At 38.9% G+C, this 19029-nt stretch overlaps 1 protein-coding gene across 1 annotated transcript in view; it reads right to left on the minus strand.

Annotated features, from left to right (window-relative positions):
- The window catches only part of LOC124134161 (lachesin-like), a 155875-nt gene extending 144387 nt beyond the window's left edge, over positions 1 to 11488 (minus strand). The window contains exon 1 of the mRNA XM_046498841.2: positions 11063 to 11488. Within this exon, the coding sequence (XP_046354797.1) occupies positions 11063 to 11126 (64 nt within the window). The 5' untranslated portion in view covers positions 11127 to 11488. The remainder of the gene's footprint in view (positions 1 to 11062) is intronic.
- Positions 11489 to 19029: the final 7541 nt, after the last annotated feature.

Raw genomic sequence — 19029 nt, forward strand, 5'->3', positions numbered from 1 at the left:
GCCTATATTTCTAGTTCAGGTGGGTTAATGAGTGGAAGGGAATTACACCGTTATTGACCGATATCACATCACGAGTTATGTAATTACAAATATATACACGACAATGATCATGTAAAATGGTTAAAGTCTCCGTCCTGTGCGACTCCATGACTAACGTAAAATCACGCTTAACGACGACGGTAGCTATCTGCATTTCCCGACGAATTCTCTTGGTTACAGTGAAAACATAAAAACAAATAACATTTCGCAGATTGTCAGATTATTACTGATTACTTACATGACGCATTTATGTATATACGATCCCTCGATCAACGAAAATCCTCCTGTGAAAATCCCGCCTAGTGTTTGCGTCATTTTGTAAAAGTCGATCACCGGTAGTGATGTCATACGGAAGTAAACAAATTTGTACATATTTGGTGATTTCTTTGAGGTAAAAATTATTGACTCAACATCCATTGGGTTCTTACCTCATTTGCATTATCATCATCGCCTTGATAATCCACAGATATTGCGGAAACCTTTTGGTGTAGGGTCACATTATTTATGAGAAGTAGGCAGTGCGTTAGGTGATATCACTCAAGACCGTTGTGTTATGTATTAATTCGCCACTGCGATCATGACAATAGACAAAATGCATCGATTCGGTGCTAAAGAGGTGCGATTTTATGGCGTGTACGGAACAGATTACTGTACTCGTGGTACCTTTTATCTTACAACTTGTTTTGAAACAACTCGTTATAAGATATATGGTAACTGAGAGACACTCGTGTAGTAATCTCTATATATCAACACATAAAGTACGATCAGGAAGATGCATAAGAATATATCAACGCAGTAAGTAGGTCCGTGGTCATGTATATATTATATAGAAAATGGACACAGGAATATGAATATAGAATATATAAACTCACAAAGTATGCGTACGATCAGAAACACGTATACACAATATATCAACGAATGACGTTGTAGCAATACCCTCCTTGGGTATATATCAACCTAAAAGTACGATCAGAAGATGCATATTGAATATATCAACGCAATAAGTAGTTCCACGGTCTTGTATATATAATAAAGAAAATGGAGACAGGAATATGTATACAGAATATATCAAAGCATAAATTACGATGAGGAAGATGTATACACAATATATCAACGAATGACGTTGTAGCAATGCCCTGTTTGCGCGAATTCGGTCTTTGCCTCCATTCAATCTTTCACTTGCATCACCCACAGAACACATGTCTGTGTTTGAAAGCTTGTCTAGAACCTCTACCACACAGGTACGATTTACTGGCCTCTGAGAAAAGAACTGCAAACACTTTACATTGTTGCTAAGAGAAGGCAGCTATCAAGTAACGTTTTAACGAACAGTAGTCGGTGTATGGTTGGGTTGTGTTAAATCACAGAAAGGATAAAAATTATTATAACTATACTTGTGGATGTGTATTTGTGAAGCTTTCAAATCAAGCTATAAAAATGTAAACATTTCTTTCACCAAACCTCTCGGGGCAAATCCATCACACATAATGTAGTCTCGATAAGCTACTGATTACACCAATAATGGGGTAGTATGTAAAGGGTTAATCCGCTGTCTTGACTCATACGCCGATATGTGGGGTTAATTAACAGTTAATTTAGAAAAGACAAATATCGCTGTACGTATATTAAAGGAGGTGGACGCGAATGGCCGAAAGAGAATAAACAAATGTTTTCTGTAAATGAATAGATATGTTGGGTATTATTTTAACTACTACTTTAAAAACGAATAAATGCGTTGATGAATCAGCTTCAAGAGGTAAGCGGGCTCGAATAGAGGTTAGTCGACTTATTCGACATTGCTGTAGTTTTATATTATTTGATCCACAAATACAGCCAACTCTGTCAGATGGATCTGAAGGTTTTTGTGTACAATTATATGACAAGATGGACTATTTCCGTTTAATTGGATATAAGAAATGTCTAAATGTTGGCCTTCAGGGACCAAATGTTATCGCCTACAGTGAATGTGGTCGTTATAACTCTTAGTATAAAATCGCTCTCTGTCAAGCGTTAAGTACTGGCTGATATCAATAAATATTTATGATGGTAGGATACGGAAAAAAATCTTCAATATGCTTCTATATAATGATAAATCGGGATCTTAAAATGTGTCATATATTCGATCATATGTTCACAAGGATCCAGTTTTGCCATGTGTGGATATCTGAATCCGTTTAGGTGACAGTATCAGGTGATAAAGTAGCTTTTCTTAAGGTATTTAAAGATGTTCTAATAAATACGTTTTACAATCTTCGAAATGCACTTTGAACTTTTCATCAATATTTCTAGGTACAGAGTGAGACAGAGAGTTCAAAACTGTATTAGAGCCTTTAAAGTGTCTATCTGTAATGTCAGACAAAAAAAAATCGTGCACACGGAATATTTATTATTTTAATTAACGTTTGGCGGTAAGAATGTTCATATAAACTGCAAAAAACGTCGTGATCATGATTTCTAGACTCAGAGCCGGGCTGCAAAAACTGAAGGAAGATGATTTAAAATAGAATTATCACAACGCACATCTCCTGAATATAAACTAGGTATGGAAGATGGTCATCATTTTGTCATAACCAGTAGCTATTAGGGTGATCGTAGAGAATATTACTTACCAAACATGTATTATTAATATGCAAAACTGAATACGTTTCTAATACTATTGTCTGGAAATTGAGAAACATTGCTAATAACTATGTAAATTCCTGTCGCAAAACCTCGACACAGGGGGGGGGGGGGGGGGGGTTGCATGAATATTTAATTAAAAAAAATTCATACTTGTGTAAGCATCGTTGGGATATCAATTACCAGTAACAGGTGAGCTTGACTACCTGTAATAATGTACATTTATATACAAAGAAAACGAATGCAACGGATATATTTGTCAACATATATGCTATGTGAGTGACGGTGTGTATAGGTATAAGTTTCAAGTCAACTGTAATTTATTGATGTATTCACCGAAGTTCCCAGCAGCACACAAAACAATTCGTAACTAAAAATGTCGCTATTTGTAGTGCATACCACCGGCGGTTAAGAGTTATAAGAAAAGTCTTGTTGTTTGCGCAACGTTTGAAACAGGACAAGGTCATGATGACCTGCTGTAAAGGTTCTAATAAACGTCATGACAACCGAGACGCACAGTGTGGCATTTACTGTATAATTAAACTGCATGTATAAAATACTTAATGAACTTTAGGCGTATTATTCAGGGTCTCGGTAAAGATTTTAAAACGTTTTATGGTAGACATGTAGAGGACATTTCCAAATTTGACACATAAGTCAGAAAACCTATGTCCGATGCAATTCCATATTTTGACCATAAATTCCGATTTGAGGTGAATAGCTTTCGCCACCACCCGATACCATCACAATATGATAGTGATGCATAAACATATGCTCATAATATAGTCAGAATCGTACAATCGACTCTGCAATAGAGTAGCTTTTTAATTTAAACTACATCTACGTGCCAAACTATTTATTTCCTACCAAGCAATTCCAAGTCAAAGGAAAAACATTGCGAAAACATTTGTTGACGTTCATAAACAAATATCCACATACAAGGGCATATTCTGAATGATACGCATTACGAACAACTAATTCAGTATGTCACACACACTTCCCATAACTTGACAGATCACGCCATAGTAAACTGCACATATATCCTAAACACAACTGTTCTAGCGTGATATAAATACATGGTCAGGTTACGGCAGTATTAATGACAGTGGACCAATGTAGTCAGTTAACATCCATCAGAGGTTTAGTAAGTTGATAAATATCCTTCATATACTGAACCTAAACAACACCATTCAGTATTCAGTTGACACCCGTTCTTATGACGACCCAGAACAGCCAGGTAAAATACACTCTGACAATATAGACAGTGATGATTGTAACTAACCAGTGGCTGTAGTGAACAGTTCTATGTCTGTTATAATTATTTTGTAGCGATTAAAGAAATGCAGCCAATAGGTTTTGAGAGATCCTGGCATAGTCAGGCTCCCAGGGAGCGCTGCCTTGTCGAACCCACTCGACTCCCTAACACTGCAGCCTTGTGCATTACCAAGATTGTAAGAAGGGTTGTATTTCTGGCAGCAAACCTGTGTACTCTCCCAATGTCAGTTAACAGATTGGGGGATACCAAACCTTACCTAGAACATCATTAAAGTCACCGAGAACAGCTTGGGATCAGTGTCTGAAACTCAGCAGAGTAAACCCAGAGCCCAGAGGGCCAGAACATTTCAAACACTGTAGGCCCAGTGGCAAAGTGGTAGACCCAAACACTTTAGCTGAAGCTTAGAGACATATTCTTGCAATATGAATTACAAAACACAACCAGTCAACCAGAAGCGTTTTCGGCTATCACACCAATTTCCCAGAGACTCTGTGGTGATAGACGTAGCCTACATTTATCAAGGATATTATCAGCTTGTAAAGCGTCTTTGATACTACATGTCATAAACGCAATTTTAAGATTTCGTAACAGAGCGATCCGCTAACTCATCTATTCTTTTATTTTCATTGCTTGGGTTATCGGGAAATGATGACAAAAAGAATTTTAAGTACGATCTATCATCACAAATCTCCCGATAAAAGTGGCTTTCTGTTAAGTGACATGAGAAAATACCAGGAACTACCTTCGTTTACGAAGCTTTGTATGAAAAACACGTGCGAAGATTCGTCGGGATGTTTGGTATCGTTGGAATATCTCCACCTGTGTTTAAAATTTGGATCGTCGTGAACATATCGTACTGGGTTACGACCTGTGACAAGGATTTCTCATGCATATAATTTGACATCGTTTCCGAGCTTAAAAATCGAGGCGGCAAATGTTGAGATGTCGTTTGACTAACATTACACGGTCGCGCGAAAAATGGAAATAGTAACTAAGATGTTGAGTTGCCAATTTTTGGAAGTATGTTTGTTGATTTTATTTATAAATTTAGTTAAATTATTTACGATTTTAATGAAACGTCTACATATTGCTCTTTGACATGATCATGTTCGCTATGGAACCGTTGTTCACGCATGTGTCCGAGATTATGTTTTTTCAATGGTATTTTCAAATAGTTAATAATTCAATATCTATTGATAAGATATGATCAATTGAAATGAAATACGTATTTTCAGACTTTGTGATAAAAGTGATAGATAAATAAATGAATGATATGACAGGGAAGTTAATGAAACTATGTATTATTTTGATGTGGCTACGGTTTTTCGAAAAAATTAAGAGCGGAGTCTTTGAAACTGGACTGTGTTTCACAAAGCAATCTCATTGTTATTATTCATTTACCATTTTTACAATTTAAAATAAACTGCAGGCTGTAAGGGCCTGCTGAAATTTAAAACCGTCAGCCTGAGAACAAATCGGTCTCGGGCATACCGGGCGATGTCTATTTCGAACACTGCTTGGGATAAAAGCGTGACATTTCGAAAGCGGATCTACATATTTGACCTGTTTTTCCTGAATCTTGTCAATCACATTAGAGTCAAAAGAGACAGAAATATAATAATATTATAATATAATAATATAATAGTTTCATTGGATTTATAGAGAAGGCCAAGATCAGGTATGTTGGCCTTGATAAGTCAGAGGCTGTGTACGGGCCTATTCAAAAGAATTTAGTATTTATCATTTTTCATGACGCCCTCAACATACCACGGATGGACCTCTGTGTCAAAACCACAAGCATGGCGAAGACGGTAATAAAATGATCGCGCAACTCAATGATGTCGCTTAAGATACTGTGCTTGTGACAAAACTGGGCATCCACTGACAATGTATTCGACAGTCTCATTAAATTTGTTGCATAATCGTTTCATATTTATTATTTTTATTATTTACGGATTGAAATAAAAAATGCAGCAAAGAGGGTTTTGGGTGTTCCTGGCACAGTCCGGCTGGTTAGGCTTATCATCAGCTCAGGGCCCTTGCCCCCTCTACACGCAGCCCAGACAGCGAATGGGTCTTCTTCCAGAAAGCGCTGCCTTGTCAAACCCATCCAGAACTTTTCGGAGAATGTGAAGACTCCCCAACACAGCAGCCTTTTGCATTACCCAGATTGTCAGAAGGGCTGTATTCCTGGTAGCAAACCCGGGTACTCTCGAAATGTCAGTCGACAGATTGGGAGGTACCAAACCTAAGGCACCGAGAACAATGGGGAGTCGGACAACTTGGTACTTGGGATGTAAACGTGACGTTTCGAAAGCGAGGTTTGCATATTTGCCATGTTTTTCCTCAATCTTGTCAATCACATTACTGTCAAAAGGGACAGAAAATTCAATGATATAAATGATTTCATTGGATTTATCAAAAAAGGACAAGATCAGGTTTGTTGGCCTGGATATGTCTTAGGCTGTATACGGGCCTATTCCAAAAGATTTTGTATTTATCATTTTCCGCCCTCTACATATTCCGGGTCGTACCACGGAGGGACCTCTGTGTCAAAACCACAAGCATGGCGAAGACGGTAATAAAATGATCGAGCCACACTATCTTGTCGCTTAAGATACTGTGTTTGTGCCAATGTGTTTGACAGTCTCATTAAATGCATTGCATAATCTACATTTCATATTTAGATTTTGATGCAAAATCACTCATTGACGGTTTCGAGTGGGAAGTGACTGGTCCTGAGCAGCACACAGAAAGCCTTCTGTTTCACTTTTCAGGCCAAACTGTAGAATGCCTTGTTTTCATCATGAGTCTTATTCGACAAATAAATGTGTGCAAAAGTGCACACTATGTAACTGACACCACTACTTCTTCTTCTTCTTCTTCTTAAAGCAGTTTCTTCACTTAGCATATAACATGAAACTGTTTCTATTCAGCATGTTATGAGCCCTTCCTTAAAAAGGTGATCATAATCGCTAATTGTAAAATCTAATGAAAACGAACGGCACGAAGACTCTGTTGCATCGAGAGGAAATCAATAACAGCTTGATTGTCTCCTAACATTTATGGTTATACTGTAAATATTCCTTCTTAGGGACAGTTCTTTTTTTCAAACCATTAATGTGAATCAAACACGATTAATGACAAAATTAGGTATGATTAAAATACCATTTACAAACACGTGTGTTTCCACATACGCATGTCCCTACTACAGCACTGTTGTCGAGGTAATCAACGCTGGTCGACAAAGCAGTACGTGTAATGAAATGATGTTAACGTAATTGTCAGTCCCATGGCTCTTCTGTCACCGATTGATCGCCATATAAGGAGCCTCGACGGGCACACAACATGCTGCCTTTCAGTGTCATTAGTTATTCGTGACTGAAGTGGCACTCACCAGATGCAAGAACACGCGGAGACAATCAGAGACATCGTAGCCCTAGTATTTAGTGTGGTATGATGATAATAATGACATCCGGGTAATTGTTGGAAGTATTTAAATGTCAATTGAGCTGATCTCTCTACATGTACACAACATGGATGCTACATGTTGCGCGTTCTCGGGATTGGTATACATGGGTGACTTAATCCTCACTGTATATAATTTCATATACTTTGTTCCAACAACATATTATATTTTATAACGGGGCTGACTACTTAAATCGCTGTATGTTGAATTAGACTGCATATTGCAAGGCAGTCGCCAATTTTCATTCGTGTAACATACTGTGTATATACTACTGTTTCTTAACTGCACGTAGGTGTGTTTAGTGTACGCCAATACGTCAACATTATATATTGCAGGATGCAGTTAGTGTGGACAGTGTGAAAACTATAATGACGTTCCTGTGCAGTGTATATGTCGGAACTATCTACATCCTTTTAGCACATACTATACACTGCCTCTGTATATACGTAAAAGTCTTTACTTCCACAAAGAATTCACTGTAGATGCACGGTATCAACCCTGTATCTCAACTATCAATATACATCGCTGTGGAGCCACTGTGGCAAGGCTATGTCTGAACTTTCAATTTTGATCGCGGTACATTCCCTATACCTTAGCTATATCTGAGCTATCAACGTTCATCACTGTAAATTCCCTATACCTAGTCTATATCTCAACTATCAACGTTCATCCCTGTAAATTCCCTATACCCAGGCTATATTTCAACTATCAACGTTCATCGCTGTAAATTCCCTATACCTAGGCTATATCTCAACTATAAATGTTCATCGCTGTACATTCCCTATACCTGGGCTATATATCAGCCATCATTGTAGATCACTGTAATTCTTATACCTAGGCTGTATCTCAACTATCAATGTTCATCCCTGTAAATATCACCTAGGCTGTATCTCAACTATCAATGTTCATCCCTGTAAATATCACCTGTCAATGTACACCACTGGAGCGTCATTATCCTTAGGCTATGAGAGAATACCCTTGTATGCATCTTCGTGTCTCAGTACTGTTTCATCGTGTGAAACAATCCGAAATATTTTATTCACCACGGACTGTGTAAACTAAAACATAAGTGACATATATGACAAGTCGAACCCGTGAGATGGGATTCAGAGCTTTATTGTAAAGCCGTCGATAATCACTAATCATCAGAAACCATTTAAAGGAAGACGAGGAATTAATGTGTGCCCCTTTGACTTGTTCACTGTCATATGACTTTGTCTTACGCGATAAATGTGCTTCCTGGCTACAGTGTCTACAAAGTACAATTTGTCGTCGGACATCTGTATCATTATTTAATGTTTACTTGATGAAATGAAGGCATTTGCATAATGCCTGTCACGGCCGGTCACACCTTACAACCTGACCAGGAACCTTTTAGAATATGCACTGAATATCTGTTACTGGATTACCATAACAAAAGGTTTACCGTACTGTGAACTGATCCCTACAATGAGTATGTTAGATAGAACCGTATTTGTATGAAGAATGTATTGCAACTGGTGGCTACTATAGCTGCTAGCTGACCGCTAGGGGTCATCTTGCAGAAAGGGACAGGCCAAGCTGGCGCCTCTGAGCAGGATTCGTTTCAAGGACAGCTTCAAGTCAGTCACCATCGTATGGGGATTCAAAGACAATCCGTGTACATGTGAGTTGCGTTTATATTGTAGCTGCAGGGCGTGTCAGATTGATGTGAAAGAGGAAAGAACATAGACGTTAACCAGTTTAGTGAAAGCCATGAGCACGGATATGGTGATGACAAGCCATGAACCATAGTCGGGGCAAAGGTGAACGTATCTATGAAACAATACCTCGGTGTCATCTATCGAAATTCAATGTCAACGTTCGAAATGTCCTTTCGAGTTGCCATCTGATAGTGTAGCTACACCACAGATCAGGACATGGTTGAGTTATTTACACATCCGGGATGAAAGGTACAACACTTAGTTACAAATGTGATAAGTGACACATGATTGACATCGTTAAAAAGTACCATTCACGGAACACTGACTTCCATCTCACCGACGATCTGGGAGGTGTTGATTACAAACCACACTTTCATATGACATTTCGGAAGCTTCTAATTCGCGGGATAATTTCCGGTTGTTTTTCTTATCTTGATGGTTTGTGTAATAAGGCTCACGGTGTATGTGTAATACATTAGAGTAACTGGCGCTAAATTAGAAGATAATAATATCTAAAAATATATATTAAAAAAATGCAGCTTGCTCGTTAAACCAATATCATTTCCGTTGGTACACTATATCGTTGTAAACATCCAACCAGAACACGTTTTTTGAAAAGCTAAATAAATATAACATTCCTACAGTTGACAAAAAACTGCGCTGTGAGATTCATAAAAGTTTAAGTGTTTGTATAAATCGTGTGTTTGTATACACACATGAAACTGTTGAGAACAGCGAAGTCACACCGTATGAAAGAGTCGGTATTCGTGTGACCGGCTAAAGAAACCTGTCAACTCCAGGAAATCAATTCCGAAATCAAGGCTTCTATTCCATATCAAGAAGCAAATAATTACATCAGCATAAATTATCCCGAACCCTTCCAAAGTCAAATGACAGGGCGACATTGAAGCGAAAAATAGGTGGAAGTTGAGGACAGCCAGACAAGGACAAATTGTGAAGGAAACAGTCATAAGAAGGTCGTCATCATACAGCCTGTTCGTGCAACTGTGTAGCGTAAATTCACATGTTTAATAATGCAGGGTTTGAGTGATCAACACCGCCTAATGTCGGCTGGTCTCGCAGTTTCCTTTGAAATCTCCTAAATACACGGCGTAAAGACACTCCTGTCCTAAATGGGTTCCTTTTCTGTTACGTGTAAAATGTTAATAAACTGGTGCAACATCATGGAACACAATAGATAGGTCGATGCCGTACCTTTAAGCAGAGAATGTGCATTGATATATCTCAAGAAAAGTCGATAAGTAACTCACAGTATGCCGCTCATATTCCAGACCCCAGGCGCGAATCTATTGCTTAAAGGAGAATTCCAAAGGTTCGAGTGAACTCTATCAGGTAATCGAGTTAGTTCAAAGCCCTCAATGTGAACCATGTACTATTTAAATGGGACACCAGAAGCCTTACAACAAATAAACCGTCTTAATTCGGTAACAACTGCATTCATATTTGATATTGAACGAATTGTTTTTCTCAAGGGACAAATAATTCATAACAGAAACGCCTGAATTGAATCTTCACAGGAATCATGACGTCTTTTTATCAAATCAAAGAACCGAGAGGAAGATACAGACTTGATGATGAAAAAAAGCCATTTAATGAAAGTAGTGGTCGTACTGTCTGAACAGTAGAAAATATATAAGGGGTTTATGAAGTATATCTGTCACATCCACTGGTGGTAAACGTATGTTGTTTTATAGTGGTTTATCGTGACGAACAAAGATAAACGTCAAGGGATAAAATCAAGTATATAGGCATAGATCAACGATAGGTTGTGTCCTATGGTCATGTATTGGTATGCACACATGTAGATGGTCACCAAGTCAACTAAACCTGTGAAAAAAGGATAGTACTGTCAAACATGTTATGACATTTTTTTATGAGGAAACACGAAACAAAACAAGATGTTTATAGGCAAAGACGAAGGTTCCTGATGACGAAAATGTCACCCTGCACACTTACCTGTAGTCATTCCGAGAATAAACAACGGGACAATGGTGTACAAATCCTCAAACATATTGAACATTAGTTAAGAGTGCGTTTTCAAAACCTGGAAACTATGGTAAATCCACACTCGATGTAAGCATCGTTGAATATATCCAGTGTCGATGTATTAACGCTTCCATTGCTCGTCGTGTGCTCTCTACACGTGAGTACCACTTTCTCCCGGGTCCATGCAATTGTCTTCCACACTACACGCTGCTCCGTCAGTTCAGCGAGGAGGAGTTTGGCAGCGTACTACCAACTTTACAGGTGCTTGACGCTCGCTCCGAGGCAGACACGCGGTTGCTTCAGTCAGAAGCCCTGGTATCCGCAATGCTAGATGTATTGCTATTTCACTGGGTTGGCTTAATCGTGGAAATATCGAACGATTGAATGAACTAGCGTTAGGGAACTCCTGTGTCGAGTTCTGTTTAATACTACATGTGAAGCCTAGCGTGCATCGCAAGCTGTATGCACAGCCGTAGTCACCTCGATCATATCTGCGCTAGCGGTGAAAGCGGATGAACAGCATGGATATATCACAACATTCTTTATTTTGCCTCCTCCTTTCCCTTATATATAATGTACACATGGATTGTTTGCTCCAAGAAGTGCTTCATCATTGAAATGAATTAGGGATGAAACCATTTGCGCGTTTGACTTAACTTAACGGCCCAGTGAATTTAGAAGCACGGGTGGAGTGCCACGTGGAGTGGGTTGTGCAGACGGGCAATAGCGTTCCGTTTTTACCAATCAACGTCGTCGTCTTCTGTTGGTATCTTTGGCTTTTATTTAGAGTGGGTCCGCCGGGTTGATGGTTATGACAACCGAGCCGGTTAATCTGCCCAGCCGAAAATAATGATTGTATGAATCTTCTTTTGTTAACGTGTACGGATCTATGTTCTATGTTTCATTAACCGGTGGAGTTTGATAATGTTCTAGACGCGCACAATGGAACCAAGTTCATGGGTTTTATTATTTATATTGAAATAGATTCAAGCAGTAGTTTGTGAAATGAAGTCAGTTTCAGCCATTGTTTATATTTATATTTAATAGAGTCTACATATTTACGACAGACCTTATGATAATGGGCGATCTTTTTGTTTCAAAGGGCAATAAGTCTCCTTTTGAAATGATAAGCGACGGTCCAATCTGTCACTTCCGGTCATTTTCTACTTAATATTTTTAACTAGCACATATTTTTAGTGATTATTACTTTAGAATATCAACATTTGTTTAGTGTTTTAATAAAACACGAACTGTATTTTATCAGTAACATTGCATCTTTGAAATAACGCAAATTAATTATTTATCAACCGTTGTGTTATTTCCCACCATATCTCCTTAACTAGTGCAAAATCCAAATGAAACAAATACTTTACATATCACCGCGGACGTCAATGTAATAAAATTGCAGATACGCTTACATTTGCAGTAGACGGACATCTGTGACAGGACTTTATCACGCGTACGGATCGATACTTATTTTACATCCGTGCCTTTATTAATAATTAAAGAATAAATAACGTTCCAAATGAAACAAATGATTTCAGTGTTTTTATATCAACATTTCCGCTTACATCAGATTGTATGTTGTTTTTTTTTATTCTGACTTTATTGTTTAGAAATATACCAAATGAAAATCAACCATGCACTCAACAACCAGTCAGTTACTCAACTGCAATATACACACCTGTCATCGTAGTTTGGAAGAAGAAATGTACCCATATTATTCTGACCTTTGTAAAATATGCCCCGTCATTTATATTTAGTGCTTTGAGTCATCAAAGGTGTTAATTCTTTGATTCATCATTTCTTACATAATTCTGATACTCGTGCACACAAGTCGTAAATTACAGAGATGTGTCCAAATAAACAACACATCATCCTGTCTACCCCACAAGATATGTAGGATACATAAATAGATAAAAACAATAGTTGTATCTTTTTGTTTCGGCAATAAATATTATGTTGACAAGTCATTTCCCTTTCAACCAATGCACTATCCAGCAGTAGCTATATCCTGAGTATTAAGCCATTTATTAGAAAGTATCATAGAGCAAATGGGATTTTAAAAAGTTTATATTCAAATATTTTAGGATATAAATGCAATTTTTTACCCCACAATCATTCCATTTAGATATCTAAATGCATTATTTTATGTTATTTGTTTTTACATAAAACAGATTAAACTTATATGAATATTATGACTGCTAAATAATATGCATGTGCATTCTAATACTAGTTCATATGCACAAGCATACAAACATATCAAATAAAATTTAAAAAAAAGTGCAATGCAGATATCAACTGATGTAAAGAGAAAAAAATAACATTATCTATTTGTTTGTTTGAGAATTTGGAACATCATGTGAGAAAATAAAACATAAAAAGCAAGCAAGGTCTGATGAAATTAAGAATGAGTTTTATCTGTTACAATATCTATTACTCATCATGTGAAAGTAAACTGGATGTTGTTGACACGGTAATGAGATTGAAATATTGCAGTTGGTATTAGTACCCATGAATAAACATACACATTTAAATATATATATAGGATCTTCTGTATCTGAAAATAAATATTATTCTCTAATATTATATATTTATTCATTTTAAAATGCCATCATAATATCTACCTTTTTAAATGATAACTGAAATGTAATCGCCTGGCTTCGAATGGCTTATCAAGTGGTTTACTATTGCAGTATAAACAGTCCCTGCTGTATCATTGAATCACGGAACATATGTTTCAGGACAATAGATAGATCATTGTTTAGGCGAAAAAATATATTGTCCATACACCACATCAGCGTGATCGTTGCCGAGAGTGGTGAAGGTTATACTGGTTAACTGTCTATAGGTGTGATAATAACATGTACCGCTCGTCTCGCGCATACCACATGCGCTGTCAGTTTAAGGTATGAGCGGCCAGGCGAGTGCACCCAGCGGGTTAGTGAAGGGAAGATAAATTAAATAAAGATCGCCCATTGCTGTTTATATAGCGTCTGGCTTCGTATCAACTTCGTATCAACTTTCATTTGATATTATATCGGATATGTGTAACCCCACTTGAACATGATCATTTACGGACGGACAATAATAAATTGGGATTATGTGCCCGGGGAGATTTGATCAGTGAATTATTTGAAAACGAGCGATATTCGATATATGTCAAACATTCATAATTTCTCATTTAAACAAATGCCATAAGGCTATTGTCTGGTTCATTTGGCATTGTCATTATTATTGCTCAAATATCAAATTATGGGAAAACAGATTGATTTCCACTTTTTCATGACACAAGCGTTTACAGCTTGAGAAGTGAGAACTGAAATAGACAAAACGTGGAAGCACTGCAAGCTACATGACATGGTTCAGGTATTACACGTCAGGGAATGCCTACTCACAGGTACTTATACTAATTGATGGGAAGGTGCAGGTGAGCGAGTGAGTATGGTTTTACGCCGCTTTCAGCAATATCCCAGCAATATCACGACGGGGGACACCAGAAAAAGGCTTCATACATTGTACCCATGTGAGGATTCGAACCCGGTCTTCGGAGTGACGAGCGAAAGCTTAAACCACTAGGCTACCCCGCCGCCCCGGGAAGGTTCGGGTATTACTGCTTACTAACTGGATGATTCAGACCTGTGGATGGGATGGTTCAGCTGTTACTACCAGTTACTGAGATGGTGATGTCACGGAACTGTGCTCCAATGACCAGGGGTGTCACTAAACAAGAATAAAGTTATAATTAAAACGTGGTAATAGTTTCACAGCTTTATTAGTAACTGCTAATTGTAGTAATAGTTGACAATAAAAGATCAGATAAACCCAATCTGCGTTGACAAAGATAGCTGATCAATTTAATCAGAGTAAATAGCACAAGCGACTTAGCTTAGCAACTGTATTAAAGTAATAAAATGAGAGAAGGGGGTTAAGATTTAACAGAAATATAAATATACTGCGCGGGGACACTCTCCACTCTCTCCTGGATCCTCGGGAAATACAACAGACTGGGGCGCTAAGCCAGTGTGTGTCTCTAAACATGGGGAAACACGAGTAAGTACTGTATCTAAACTTATAATATAAGTATAAAAATAAAGCGTTGAACATAAGCTAAAGAACGGTATCATTAAGGATATACAACAAGTAATGTACAATTATTGAGGATGGCTCAGGTGTTACTATCAATTGACTGGATGGCTCGGGTGCTACTATCTGGTATGGATTCATTGGATGCCTCAGGTGTTACTATCAATTGATTGGATGGCTCAGGTGTTACTATCAATTGATTGGATGGCTCAGGTGTTACTATCAATTGATTGGATGGCTCGGGTGTTACTATCAATTGATTGGATGGCTCGGGTGTTACTATCAATTGATTGGATGGCTCGGGTGTTACTATCAATTGATTGGATGGCTCGGGTGTTACTATCAATTGATTGGATGGCTCGGGTGTTACTATCAATTGATTGGATGGCTCAGGTGTTACTATCAATTGATTGGATGGCTCAGGTGTTACTATCAATTGATTGGATGGCTCGGGTGTTACTATCAATTGATTGGATGGCTCGGGTGTTACTATCAATTGATTGGATGGCTCGGGTGTTACTATCAATTGATTGGATGGCTCGGGTGTTACTATCAATTGATTGGATGGCTCGGGTGCTACTATCTGGTATGGATTCATTGGATACCTCAGGTGTTACTATCAATTGATTGGATGGTTCATGTGTTACAACTAGTTGTTTGGATAATTCATGTGCTGCTACTATTTGTTTAGATGGTTCGGTTTCCACAATATGTTGATGTTAAGTGCGTATCTTTACAACATATTCTATATTGCTTCAAACATACATAACACTCATTAACTGCAAAGCATATGCATTTAAACATTGAAAAGGGGGACCATTGAAACCGTATTTTAAAACATGGTCATTTGTACAAAATCCATCTATGGCTGCAAAACATATATAAGGATATATATATTATATATAGGATATATATATCCCCGAGGCTTGTATAAAGGTGTCGAATAAAAGAGCTCAGGGTTTGGGATCTTAATATATCGTTTGATTGGTTCGTGGAATGGGGTAGAGTATCGAACCTTTACATCCGTTTGGATCTTCATGGTAACATTTGCTCAAAGTACTGTTCTTGCGACAACTAAACACGTAGGCTCATGTGATATAGTACATATATATCATTTTGATATCTTTCATCACCCAAGCCGTCCTTTAGGATCCTGGATGTCGTAGCGTAGAGTAGGCTGCAGCGCACATCATTTGACATTCTCCCCTAAACCAATTGGATGCATGTTGTTTCGCGGCCACTCAAGATATTACCTTGACAGCGCTCAGTGATATAAGCAATGTGTGTTTTGGTGAGATTAAAAAAATCGACCATAAATCCTTATTACACATTTCTTGTTCAGAGTGATAGAGAGATAGCTATTCAGGACTGTTCTATTTCAGAGTGTACAATCTTCTGTCTGACAGAGACTTGTGTGAGCTTACAATCTGCCCGAGAGCACCCGTGCTGAGAGCTGTTGATTTGACAAGTGTAAACCCCGTTATTCAGGGTGTAGGTGGACATGAGATGCATTACAGCGTCATGGGGTAGACACATTCATATCTCATCTCTGTCACATATTTCATGACCTGCGCTTACGAAGCAGTTACAATCAAGAACCATCTCATCAGGCATATTTCTCCAGTACGATACCTTTCTTCGTCGAGGTCTGAGGACACCTTTAAAGGAGGTCGCCTCAGGTGAACTTTGACATTCCGATGTAAATACAGGGGGCGTAGGTGTTTGAGCTAGGTGTTTGAGCCATGCGTAGGTGTTTGATCCAGGTATTTGATCTATGTGTAGGTGTTTGAACCAGGTGTTTGATCCATGCGTAGGTGTTTGAACCAGATGGTTGATCCATGCGTAGGTGTTTGGCCCAGATGTTGGAGCTATGCCTAGGTGTTTGAACCAGGTGTTTGATCCATGTGTAGGTGTTTGACCTTGGTGTTTGAGACATGCGTAGGTGTTTGACCCAGGTGTTTGATCCATGCATACGTGTTTGAGCCAATCAGATGATTTCTAAAAGGATTCGATCTCATTTTCGTTTCCACCTCGATTTGGAAAAGTCGATCTTAAGAAAACCGCCACAGAACAAATATACAAATATTACACTCTTTTGGTTGATGGCGCTCAGAAACGATAGGACGTATTAAATATCCATAGCAATATAATAGTGCAGCTTTTATTCGTTTACATTAGATTCATTTTCGGGAAACAGAAATGACATATGACAGTCTGAATGCTCACTAAATCGTACAGAGAACTTAGGAGCTTTGACGCTGATGGGTTGATTAGAAGGTTCACCTGACGTGATTTCAGAGTTCCGAGCAGGGAGGCATCGTTCGCGTGTTGGATTGATCAAACTGTGATGTGATGACGCTAAGTGGGCGTGTCCCACTCTGTGTGTTGCACCTGTCGTGTGTGAAACTCACTTCTACGACACACCAGTGGGGCCACCTGTGGGACACAAGTGGAGACACCAGTGGAGACACCAATGGAGACAACAGTGGGGACACCTGTGGGATACCTGTGTGGACACCCGGGGACACCTGTGGGAAACCAGTGGAGACACCTGTGGGACAGCTGTGGGGCATCTGTTGGGACACCTGTGGGACACCCGTGGGGACACCAGTGAAGACACCAGTGGGGAAACCAGTGGGGACACCCGTGGGATACCTGTGTGGACACCTGTGGGACACCTGTGTGACCCCTGTGGGAAACCAGTGGAGACACCCGTGGGACAGCTGTGGGACACCTGTGGGACACCTGTGTGACACCTGTGGGAAACCAGTGGAGACACCTGAGGGACACCAGTGGAGACACCAGTGGGGACACCAGTGGGGGCAGCTGTAGGACACCTGTTGGACACCTGCGGGACACCAGTGGGGACACCAGTGAAGACACCTGTGGGGCTACCTGTGGGGCCACCTGTGGCGCAAATGGCGACGTCATGGATCGAAAGGGCCTGCGCGGTTGATTGCGTGTCATCTTACCCTGACGAGAAGTGATGTTGCTCAATCACTGGTTTGTCTGGTCCAGATTCGATTACAGGTCGCCTTCTTATAGCTGGAATATTGTTGAAGGCGACTTACAAACAGACAGTGACAAATGAGGGTTGACAATATCTAAAGTTTTAATGAGGAACACATACTTTGTCTTTATTTGGATACTTCTGTTCCTTGTATTAAACGTGCATGACGGGCTGGGTGAAATTAGCTTGAAATCCCTTGTCCCGATTTGGAGAACATATCTGTCATCATTGCATTTCCTATTATATTATGCTATTTTTATATGCAGTTTGATTAAATCAATCACGGGTTTTACTGGCACGATGTCTGTCATATTGGTAATGCGACAGATATATGAGTTTGTTTTTTACATGTGATGAGTTGTTACATTTGGAAAGATCAGAGTTTAACGAAGTGAACTTGCCTTACTGTGGTATTTAGTCAGATCACGGCGTGTTTGCGTGACAGTGAGGCTGATCGTGGTTGTCACTTTGATGACAACATAAACAAGAATATGGTAAAGAAGGAAAAACTTCATAATAAGAACGATTCGAAATAAAATGTATCCTGGTACGGAGAAGGAAAATAACTATTGCGCCTTAAATCTGTTGGCCACTGGATATATAATTCTTAACAATCAACGACATCATTCTAATCCATTACTTTCACCCTTGTCAACACATCCCCGCATCATAAACAGATTATTTTTCACGATGGATTGAGATAGATTGTATACAGATTTGAAACCATGCAGGGCAGGTTGGTGTTCCTACTGTTTGTGTATCAAGTAGCCACATCTGTCCACACCAGGGAATGAACTAAGTACCGTTATTTTTACAAATAGCTCCTCTGTAATTTATTCAG

This window comes from Haliotis rufescens, unplaced genomic scaffold (genome assembly GCF_023055435.1).
Source record: "Haliotis rufescens isolate VD_foot unplaced genomic scaffold, xgHalRufe1.0.p SCAF_1, whole genome shotgun sequence".
NCBI lineage: Eukaryota > Metazoa > Mollusca > Gastropoda > Lepetellida > Haliotidae > Haliotis > Haliotis rufescens.